At 44.1% G+C, this 12,216-nt stretch overlaps 1 protein-coding gene across 1 annotated transcript in view; it reads left to right on the forward strand.

Moving 5' to 3' along the window:
* Positions 1-12,216, forward strand: part of SEZ6L (seizure related 6 homolog like) — a 779,891-nt gene that overhangs the window by 526,245 nt on the left and 241,430 nt on the right. Inside the window, exon 5 of the mRNA XM_073672981.1 lies at positions 2,069-2,261. Coding sequence (XP_073529082.1) covers positions 2,069-2,261 — 193 coding nt within the window. The remainder of the gene's footprint in view (positions 1-2,068; positions 2,262-12,216) is intronic.

A 12,216-nucleotide genomic window follows, 5' to 3' on the forward strand; every position in this document is an offset into this window, starting at 1 on the left:
ATAGCTCCTGGACTCTTCCATGTTCTTATTGTTAATGTTCTGAAAACAGTGAAAAAAGCTCTTTTCAGCTCCAACAGCCAAAATCCAGTGTTCTTTGAGCTCGCGGAGACTCTTCACTTACCCCAAAATGCAGTGGGAATATGCAAATTATCTCCTCAGGACTCCTCCCCTGGTTTACCGATGTCCTCTTTTCAGCTCCAACAGCCAAAATCCAGTGTTCTTTGAGCTCGCGGAGACTCTTCACTTACCCCAAAATGCAGTGGGAATATGCAAATTATCTCCTCAGGACTCCTCCCCTGGTTTACCGATGTCCTCTTTTCAGCTCCAACAGCCAAAATCCAGTGTTCTTTGAGCTCGCGGAGACTCTTCACTTACCCCAAAATGCAGTGGGAATATGCAAATTATCTCCTCAGGACTCCTCCCCTGGTTTACCGATGTCCTCTTTTCAGCTCCAACAGCCAACATCCAGTGTTCTTTGAGCTCGCGGAGACTCTTCACTTACCCCAAATTGCAGTGGGAATATGCAAATTATCTCCTCAGGACTCCTCCCCTGGTTTACCGATGTCCTCTTTTCAGCTCCAACAGCCAAAATCCAGTGTTCTTTGAGCTCGCGGAGACTCTTCACTTACCCCAAAATGCAGTGGGAATATGCAAATTATCTCCTCAGGACTCCTCCCCTGGTTTACCGATGTCCTCTTTTCAGCTCCAACAGCCAAAATCCAGTGTTCTTTGAGCTCGCGGAGACTCTTCACTTACCCCAAAATGCAGTGGGAATATGCAAATTATCTCCTCAGGACTCCTCCCCTGGTTTACCGATGTCCTCTTTTCAGCTCCAACAGCCAAAATCCAGTGTTCTTTGAGCTCGCGGAGACTCTTCACTTACCCCAAATTGCAGTGGGAATATGCAAATTATCTCCTCAGGACTCCTCCCCTGGTTTACCGATGTCCTCTTTTCAGCTCCAACAGCCAAAATCCAGTGTTCTTTGAGCTCGCGGAGACTCTTCACTTACCCCAAAATGCAGTGGGAATATGCAAATTATCTCCTCAGGACTCCTCCCCTGGTTTACCGATGTCCTCTTTTCAGCTCCAACAGCCAAAATCCAGTGTTCTTTGAGCTCGCGGAGACTCTTCACTTACCCCAAAATGCAGTGGGAATATGCAAATTATCTCCTCAGGACTCCTCCCCTGGTTTACCGATGTCCTCTTTTCAGCTCCAACAGCCAAAATCCAGTGTTCTTTGAGCTCGCGGAGACTCTTCACTTACCCCAAAATGCAGTGGGAATATGCAAATTATCTCCTCAGGACTCCTCCCCTGGTTTACCGATGTCCTCTTTTCAGCTCCAACAGCCAAAATCCAGTGTTCTTTGAGCTCGCGGAGACTCTTCACTTACCCCAAATTGCAGTGGGAATATGCAAATTATCTCCTCAGGACTCCTCCCCTGGTTTACCGATGTCCTCTTTTCAGCTCCAACAGCCAAAATCCAGTGTTCTTTGAGCTCGCGGAGACTCTTCACTTACCCCAAAATGCAGTGGGAATATGCAAATTATCTCCTCAGGACTCCTCCCCTGGTTTACCGATGTCCTCTTTTCAGCTCCAACAGCCAAAATCCAGTGTTCTTTGAGCTCTCGGAGACTCTTCACTTACCCCAAAATGCAGTGGGAATATGCAAATTATCTCCTCAGGACTCCTCCCCTGGTTTACCGATGTCCTCTTTTCAGCTCCAACAGCCAAAATCCAGTGTTCTTTGAGCTCGCGGAGACTCTTCACTTACCCCAAAATGCAGTGGGAATATGCAAATTATCTCCTCAGGACTCCTCCCCTGGTTTACCGATGTCCTCTTTTCAGCTCCAACAGCCAAAATCCAGTGTTCTTTGAGCTCGCGGAGACTCTTCACTTACCCCAAAATGCAGTGGGAATATGCAAATTATCTCCTCAGGACTCCTCCCCCTCATTTCCTTATCATTTATTGCAATATTGGGTTTTACAAAAAATAATTTATGAAGATTGGCAAAATCTTATGTGCAAATGTTGTATTTGTTTTACTCAAAATGTGTGTTCTAATTTCAGGTTAAAAGTGTAAACCTATCTGAAGGAGAGCACCTGTCTATTCGAGGTATAAGTGAAGAAGGTCTTGTGGTCCTGGCAAATGAAACTCTTCTGGTTGAAGGTCAAGTGATCCGAAGTCCAACCAATAGCCTTTCAGTTTACTTCAAAACATTCCAAGATGATACAATCGGAACTTTTCAGCTGCATTATCAAAGTAAGTGTCCTGTAGCGTTTCTATATTTGCGATGAATATTAAATATATGCAGAACTTATACATTTTTATGAGACATTTAGGCTATATCCATAGTATTTGCCATAAATGTTTCAAAAATAGGGGCTTTATTTGTGACTTACAGAAACTTCACTCCTGTACCACCCCTCTAACAACTATGGCAGTTCCTGTCCCTTTAGTTCCTTCTTGGCTGTTAGGCGGTGTTGTGCCTTTGTTGCAGGTGATGCATGAAAGCATTGGTTCAGTTTAATTCCTGGGACTTTTGGTGCCACTAGATCAGGGAGCTATGGTTTATTGGGAGACTTGTCGGGGCGGCTTGCTATTTAAACGCCTGGGTTTCTGACTTCCATTTCCAGTCAATTAGCTTTGCTGCCTGACTTTTGCTCTAGTCTTTGCTTCTGCTAGTTTCCTGATTCTGCCCGTTTTCTAACCTTAGCTTGAATTTTGACTATACTCTTGTTTTACGATTCTGTTCCTGATGTGTGCTCTTAGCTCTGACCCTGCTTAGAGACCCTTCCTGTCTCTGGTTCGGTCCTGCGGACAGCAGCCCTTCCATGGCAGCAATCCTTTGGACCCCATTTTAAGACCAGATCCTTGTCCAGGGGTTAAAGGGTGAAGGTTGGGTTTTTCTGAAATCTGCCAGATGAAGTGGCTTGTGCCAAGTTTGTCTAAGGCAGCCTTTTTGAGCCTGTGGCCTCTTACAGTCATGACACCCCCTCTCCTCTTTTTTAACAACTGTCTGTTCTCCTTATAGGTGGGGGTCTAAGAGGAAGGACTCCATCTATCAGAATTTATTGACATAAGCTATTGATAAACTCCTCTAATTGAGACAACAGCTAAAAAGGTTTGAAGGCTCCTAATAGCCACTTCATACTTATAGTGACAATAGACACACTATTTATACAGATCCATTCCTTTCCCAGAGTAGACAGTTAATCTAACATATTGATTGGCTAACAAAATGCTGATGTGAGTGATGTACAAAATAACAAATAGCAAAGAAAATTCGGTTTGCAGATGAATACATTAGTTGTGTATATAGAGATGTATAGTGAGCTTAGCTATTTTTTTTAAGCTCTTAAGAAGCAAAAGTATTTTGTTTTGAAATGCCGAACCATCTGTGTATATTCATTTCCCATGTGTTGGTTTTGTTTGATTAGATGAAAGTTGAATTTCATCCTCTAGAGTGAATCACGTAAAAAATGTCTTTTAAGATGTGAGAGTCTGTTCTTTAGAAAACATAAAAAAGATAGTTTATATTTGAAAAATGTGCTGAAAACACAAGTTCTCCTGTATACATCTGTATCTAGAACACATATATCACAATAGTATCATTTATATAATTGACAATATAATAAAGCTAGAATACACTACTGCCAAAGAAATAAAGTTGGACATTAGTATTAGACAGAAGTTATCTGAACCTCTCGGTTTCTGCTGGATAAGCCCATGATATAATGTGTAGATGGTAGATGTTGGTGAGGGAGAAGAATCACACATATTAAATTTTAATATGCCCCATACTTTCTTCCTGCTGGAGAAAAAATGCAAGCAAAATCATTTGTCTTCTCATTAGAATAAACGTGAGCGCTCAGCCGAGCCAAGAGAGTATGTCCATTCAGAATAAATAATGTTAGCTGAATGAACAATCAGCTGATCTCTTGTATATGGCAATCTTAAGTGCATTTACCAATTCTTTAAGCTCTTCCCGACATACGACATACTATACTGGTACTTCTACATCATATGTTGGGTCTCATGTACAGAGCAGGCTCAGAAGCTGAGCCTGCGTTACACCCAGTAGATGTCAGCTGACATCTTTCTTTTACAGCAGCGACCAGAGCATGCTCTAATTTCTGCTGTTTAACTAATAAAAAACACTGTCATCCATTGACATCAGCATGTAAATAACTCGATCAATGGTGCGTGCATGCTCTAGCTACTATAAGCCCCTGGCAGTACTATCACAGGGATCTAATAGCTTGTCATGGCAGCTGGGGGTCTGTTGAAAGTATCCTTAGCTGCCATGTTTTTCATCCTGTCAAGCTTAGCCTAGTGGTCAGCTTCATGGGAGAATGTCATTTTATCTGTATACTGCAAAACAATTGTTTTGCATTATATATAACAAATGATCAGACAATCATAGATTCTAGTCCCTAATGGGGTCAACAAAATAAAAATAAAAATGTTAATAAAAAAAGACAATATTTTAGAAAATATAGAAATTCAAATCACTCCCATTACCACCCCCCCCCCATTAAAATAAATAAATAAATAATAAACATGTAGTGTTACTGCATCCATAAAAAGTCCAGCCTATCAATATAGAAAATTAATAACCGAACTGGTAAAAGCCGAAAAGAGAAAAAATAAAAAAGCCAGATTTCAGGCTTTACAATTGCATCAACTCTACCAAAAGATACAGTAAAAAGCAATCAAAATGCCATAGCTCACTAGGCAAAACAACAAACCCTCAAATCTCTCTATCAACTGAAAAATATTTAGATTTGAGAGTCTTCAGTAGTTGATACCTTTTAATGACTAACTGAAAAGATGGTAACAAATTTCAAGCTTTGGAGACTACTCGGGTCTCTTCATCAGGCATAGAATAACACAAAATCTGAAGAGTCACATATTTATACACAATAGGACACATAAATAATGCAATAGATGAGAGTGAAGTGAAGCAGAACCAGTTAAGTTTAAAGAACTCAGAAAATGGAACCCAAATCATTTTCTTCCCCACAAACTATACGATTTTTTCATTATTTAAATGAAAAAAAAAAATATATATATATATATACATATATATATATATACAGTACAGACTAAAAGTTTGGACACACCTTCTCATTTAAAGATTTTTCTGTATTTTCATGACTATGAAAATTGTACATTCACACTGAAGGCATCAAAACTATGAATTAACACATGTGGAATTATATACTTAACAAAAAAGTGTGAAACAACTGAAAATATGTCTTATATTCTAAGTTCTTCAAAGTAGCAACCTTTTTCTTTGATGACTGCTTTGCACACTCTTACCATTCTCTTGATGAGCTTCAAGAGGTAGTCACCGGAAATGGTCTTCCAACAATCTTGAAGGAGTTCCCAGAGATTCTTAGCACTTGCTGGCCCTTTTGCCTTCACTCTGCGGTCCAGCTCACCCCAAACCATCTCGATTGGGTTCAGGTCTGGTGACTGTGGAGGCCAGGTCATCTGGCGTAGCACCCCATCACTCTCCTTCTTGGTCAAATAGCCCTTACACAGCCTGGAGGTGTGTTTGGGGTCATTGTCCTGTTGAAAAATAAATGATGGTCCAACTAAAAGCAAACCGGATGGAATAGCATGCTGCTGCAAGATGCTGTGGTAGCCATGCTGGTTCAGTATGCCTTCAATTTTGAATAAATCCCCAACAGTGTCACCAGCAAAGCACCCCCACACCATCACACCTCCTCCTCCATGCTTCACGGTGGGAACCAGGCATGTAGAGTCCATCCGTTCACCTTTTCTGCGTCGCACAAAGACACGGTGGTTGGAACCAAAGATCTCAAATTTGGACTCATCAGACCAAACCACAGATTTGCACTGGTCTAATGTCCATTCCTTGTGTTCTTTAGCCCAAACAAGTCTCTTCTGCTTGTTGCCTGTCCTTAGCAGTGGTTTCCTAGCAGCTATTTTACCATGAAGGTCTTCTGCACAAAGTCTCCTCTTAACAGTTGTTGAAGAGATGTGTCTGCTGCTAGAACTCTGTGTGGCATTGACCTGGTCTCTAATCTGAGCTGCTGTTAACCTGCGATTTCTGAGGCTGGTGACTCGGATAAACTTATCCTCAGAAGCAGAGGAGACTCTTGGTCTTCCTTTCCTGGGGCGGTCCTCATGTGAGCCAGTTTATTTGTAGTGCTTGATGGTTTTTGCAACTGCACTTGGGGACACTTTCAAAGTTTTCCCAATTTTTCGAACTGACTGACCTTCATTTCTTAAAGTAATGATGGCTACTCGTTTTTCTTTACTTAGCTGCTTTTTTCTTGCCATAATACAAATTCTAACAGTCTTTTCAGTAGGACTATCAGCTGTGTATCCACCTGACTTCTGCACAACACAACTGATGGTCCCAACCCCATTTATAAGGCAAGAAATCCCACTTATTAAACCTGACAGGGCACACCTGTGAAGTGAAAAACATTTCTGGTGACTACCTCTTGAAGCTCACCAAGAGAATGCCAAGAGTGTGCAAAGCAGTCATCAAAGCAAAAGGTGGCTACTTTGAAGAACCTAGAATATAAGACATATTTTCAGTTGTTTCACACTTTTTTGTTAAGTATATAATACCACATGTGTTAATTCATAGTTTTGATGCCTTCAGTGTGAATGTACAATTTTCATAGTCATGAAAATACAGAAAAATCTTTAAATGAGAAGGTGTGTCCAAACTTTTGGTCTGTGCTGTATATTAAGTGTTGTTTGCCAGAGGAATCAAATACTTATTTCTCCCTGCAAAATGCAAAAAAAAATTATCTAATTTATACAATGTGATTTTCTTGATTTTTTTTGAATATTATATCTCTCAATGTTAAAATTAACCTACCCTTAAAATTATAGACTGTTAATGTCTTTGTCAGTGGGCAAACTTACAAAAACAGCAAGGGATCAAATAATTATTTCCTTCACTGTACTTATATATAGATATTGTAGGGATTGCACTCACTCAGGTGTGGTTTGAGACAAACAGGAGACATGTTCCTTTAAATGTCCGTAATGGTTTATTGGCTTCATAAACCGTTCAAAAGGAAAATGCAAACAAAGCCTTTAGTGCAGGCAAAACAAAGAAAACAGTCCTTTTAGCAAAGTCTAGCAACCCGTAACTCGGCTCCCAGGTGCACCAAACAATCCTCTTAGTGCTTATGTGCACTAGAGAAACACTCTGGGCTACATCACAGAGACCAGCCATCTCTGTGACACATACCTCCCATCGACTATGTGACCATTAGCCACCTTACATACCTCCCCCTCTGCCTAAAGCCGTGGGGCTTGGCACCTCCTACCACTAGACAGGGGATTCTCGAGAGGGCATCAGCATTAGCATGTAGCTTCCTGCTCTGTGTTCTACATGAAAGTTAAAGTCCTGTAGGGGTAAAAACCAGACGGTGACCCTGGCATTTTTCCCCTTTATTTCTTTCATCCTTCTGAGTGGGGCATGGTCGGATACAAATCTAAATTTTCGACTTAGCAGATAGTACCGCAACGTGTCCACCATCCACTTTATGGCCAAGCACTTCTTCTCTATGACCGCATAATTTTTCTCGCAGGAGGACAGCTTCCTATTCAGGTAGAAGACAGAGTGCTCCTCCCTGTGTATCTCCTGGGAAAGAACTGTTTCCAAACCAACATCTGAGGCATCTGTCTGGAGTATGAACTCTTTCTTGAAGTCGGGGCAACCAGGACCGGTTGTCTACACAGAGCCACTTTCATCTCTTGAAAGGCCATCTCCAGCTCTGCAGTCCACTTGGCCATGGCTGATTTTGTCCCTTAAGAAGGTCAGTCAGGGGTGCGGCCATCATGGCGAAGTTTGGGATGAACCTTCTGTAGTATCCCACGATCCCCAGGAAGGCTCTAACCTGTTTTTTTGACAGCGGTCTCGGCCAGGTTTGGATTTCCTCCACTTTACTGATTTGGGGTTTAATCTCGCCTCTACCAACCACATAACCCAGGTATTTGGCTTCTTCTTTCCTCATGGCACACTTCTTCGAGTTTATTGAAAACCCCGCCTTCCTGAGAGCATCAAACACCGCCTGGACCGTTTACAGATGACTCTCGCAGTCCCGGTCCTGGCTGAAGATAACAATATCGTCCAGGTATGCCGTGGCGTATTGCTTATGGGGTGCAAGAATTCAATCCATAGCTCTCTGGAAGGTTGCAGGGGCCCCCTGAAGTCCAAACGGTATCCGGACATACTGGAAGCATCCACCCGGCGTAGAAAACAGAGTCTTCTCCTTGGATCCCTGTGCCATGGGGATCTGCCAATATCCCTTTGTTGAATCCAAGGCGGTTATGTACCTTGCTGGCCCAAGACTCTCGATCAGCTCTTCGACACATGGCATGGGATATGCGTTGAATTTGGAGACTTTATTCAACTTCCGATAGTCGATAGTCGTTGCAAAATCTCCAATCACCATCGGACTTTGGGACCAAGACAATCGGGCTCGACCAACCGCTCTTGGATTCTTCAATGACACCGAGTTTAAGCATATGAGCCACCTCTTTGGAGATCAACTCTCGTCGGGCCTCAGGTATCCGATTGGGCTTCAAGTTCGCCCGCACATGTGGCTCCGTCAGAACCTCATGTTCTATGACCCTTGTGCAGCCCAGCAATTCCGAGAACAGATCCCAGTTCTTCTGAAGCAACTCCTGACACTGCTGTTTCTGGCCTTCGGTAGCGTTTCTGCTATTGCGACTCCTCCAAAGTCACCTTCTGGCTTGCCCAGCAAGCATGGAGATTCCACAGCTTCCCTGTCTTGCCACGGCTTGATGAGGTTGACGTGGTATATCTGGTACGGCTTACGTCGTCCCGGTTGATGAACCTTGTAGTTCACATCACCAAGCTTCTCCACCACCTCATGGCCCTTGCCATTTGGCCAAGAACTTTAGGAATTGGCATGAGGACTCGGTCTCCTGGACTGAATTTCCTCACTCTATCTGACCAGTTGTAGACCCAGGCCTGAGCTTCTTGTGCTTGGAGATTTCCTTTTACGATGGGCATCACCTTCGCAATCCTCTGCTGCATCAGTACCACATGCTTGATGATGCTTCTGTGGGGCGTGACCTCGGCTTCCAAGGTTTCCTTGGCTATATCCAGGAGACCTCGCGGATGTCAGCCATACAGAAGTTCGAATGGCGAGAACCCCGTAGATGACTGTGGAACCTCTCGGATGGAGAACAACAGATAGGGTAGGAGACAGTCCCAGTCTCTACCGTCCTTTTCTATGGCCATCCTTAGCATACTCTTTAGCGTTTTATTAAACCTTGCCACCAGGCCATCTGTCTGAGGAATTTACACTGAAGTTCTCAGTTGGGAGATTCGCAGGACCTTGCAAAAGTCCCTCATCACCTTACTCATAAAAGGCAGTCCCTGGTCGGTCAGGATCTCTTTTGGTAAACCTGTCTGGGAGAAAATGTGGACCAATTCGCGGGCTATACTCTTTGCGGAGGAGTTTCTCAGGGGAATTGCTTCTGGATAACGTGTGGCATAGTCCAGAATGACCAAGATATATTGATGCCCACGAGCAGATTTAACCAGGGCAGCGACCAAGTCCATGGCAATTCTCTCAAATGGCACTTCTATAATGGGCAATGGCACGAAGGGACTTTGAAAGTGAGAGGTGGGGGCGGTTAGCTGGCATGTAGGGCAGGACCTGCAATACTTTAATATTTCCCAGTAACACCCGGGCCAATAGAACCTCTGCATAATCCGTTCCTGGGTTTTTCCACCCCTATATGTCCTCCCAAGATATGCAAATGGGCCATGTCCAACACCTTCCGTCTATAGGGATCTGGCACTATTAACTGTTCCACCAGCTCTTCCCTCACTTTCGTGACCCAGTACAACAACTCTCCATTGATCATAAAATAGGGAAACCTTGTGTCAACCCCCGGCTCCTGTGCAACCCCATTTATGACGGTGACATTATTGAAGGCTTCCTTCAGAGTTAGGTCCCTATGTTGGGCAGACCCAAAATTCTCACTGGTCACTCTTAACTCTGGAATATCAGACTCAGGGGACACTACCTCCTCATCCCCCACAAGGACACAAAAGGTAAACTTGTATGACTCTGGGTGTGGTGCAACCTCATCAGGGTTAACTGGTTTCCTATCTGAACCAGCGAACCTGGAACCCTTCACCCACAGATCCCAAAATAAACAAAGTCCCGGCCTATAATTATAGGGTGCAACAAGTCCTGAACGATGCCGACCTCGTGGAACTCAGTACCATGGGCCGTTTCAATGTCCACTCTGGCCATAGGATAGTCCTTAGCCTCACCATGGATGCACCGTTCACCGACTTTTTTACCCCGGGATCAGTTGGAGAGGAAGGGTGGCCCTCACAAGGGTCACCAGACTCCCAGAGTCTAGCATTGCCATTACCTTCCATCCGTTCATCTTCACAGGACACGCTTGTGGACCCTCGCTGGGTGGATAGTTCACACTGCAAGCAGGATACGCATAATGTGGACAATGGCGTTTTATGCTTCAGTCCATTGGCTCGGAGGTCAGGGGACACCGGACAGCTATATGGCCTGGGCCTGTGACACCTCAAGCAAACAACCTCACCCATAGGGACCTTGGACACCAGCTCCCCTGCCCCTTTGGACCTTGGACACCCCACCCCCTTTTGGGCCTCTGCCCCCTGCTGGAACCCCAATTATGGAGTGGGCTTCCTTCCCAAAGAACCTTCAACCCTCTGGTATCTCTTGACCAGTCTGATCAGTTCATCCACATTCCGGGGATCACCCTGGGAAACTCAAGTCGGTATGGGCCTCGGTAGGGAGTGCACAAACCGGTCCATCATCACGCACTCTATCATCTGTGCAGGCGTAGAGGATTCTGGCTGCAGACACTTTTGGACCAAGTGCAACAGGTCAAACATTTGGGAGCAAAATGATTTGTCCCGGTGAAATGCCCAGCTGTGAACCCGCTGCGCACTGATAGTCATTGTCACCCGCAAGCGTGCGAGAATCTCAGTTTTTAGCTTACCATACTCTTTGGCTTCCTGCAAAGCTAAATCACAATATGCCTTCTGGGGCTCTCCCGTCAAGTATGGCACCAGTACCTCTGTCCACTGCTCTGGTGGAAGTTTCTCCCTCTCGGCAACCCTTTCAAACACGGTCAAGAAGGCCTCAACTTCATCCCCCGGGGTCATTTTCTGTAAAGCCTGTCTTACCGCCTTCCGGACGTGGGTGTCATCAGCCAGAAGCTGCATCTGCTGCCGTTGTTCCTGCTGGTGCTGCTGGATCTGCTGTAACAACAGCCTGTTGGTCTCCTGCCGCTGCCACTGGACCAAGTGTTTCACCAGGTCCTCCATTTTTTCTGGTGATGCTTGCTGGCTTGCGACATACTTGACCCAGGACATGCAGTCCTTCCTGTAGCAGTCACATGTCTCTGCTGGGAATGCTGCCTGCACGTCTAACACCAATTGTAGGGATGGTACTCACTCAGGTGTGGTTTGAGGCAAACAGGAGACATGTTCCTTTAAATGTCCCTAACAGTTTATTGGCTTCATAAACCGTTCAAAAGGAAAATACAAACAAACAGCCTTTAGTGCAGGCAAAACAAAGAAAACAGTCCTTTTAGCAAAGTCTATGGATGCTCACACAGGCTGGTGTAGCATCCAGTGTCCTGGCTTGGTCTGGAGACAACACACACAGGAGGCCTTCTCCATCGAAATACACAGAACCTGTGCCAAACAACAGCCTCCATTTTATAGGCTGTTAACCACACCCAGAGGTGAGGTATGTGGGTTGTTGGACCCACTCATTCTCTCCTAGCTACCCGTAACCCGGCTCCCAGGTGCACCAGACGATCCTCTTAGTGCTTATGTGCACTAGAGAAACACTCCGGGCTACATCACAGAGACCAGCCATCTCTGTGACACATACCTCCCATCGACTATGCGACCATTAGCCACCTTACAAAATATATATATATATATATATATATATATATATATATATATATATACACAGTGGGTACGGAATGTATTCAGACCCCTTTAAATTTTTCACCCTTTGTTTCATTGCAGCCATTTGGTAAATTCTAAAAAGTTTATCTTTTCTTCTCATTAAAGTACACTCTGCACCCCATCTTGACTGAAAAAAACAGAAATGTAGAAATTTTTGCAAATTTATTAAGAAAAACTGAAAAAAAAAAATATATATATATA

The sequence above is a fragment of the Phyllobates terribilis genome, unplaced genomic scaffold (assembly GCF_046119375.1).
Source record: "Phyllobates terribilis strain yellow unplaced genomic scaffold, ASM4611937v1 Scaffold_1__5_contigs__length_1240528914, whole genome shotgun sequence".
NCBI lineage: Eukaryota > Metazoa > Chordata > Amphibia > Anura > Dendrobatidae > Phyllobates > Phyllobates terribilis.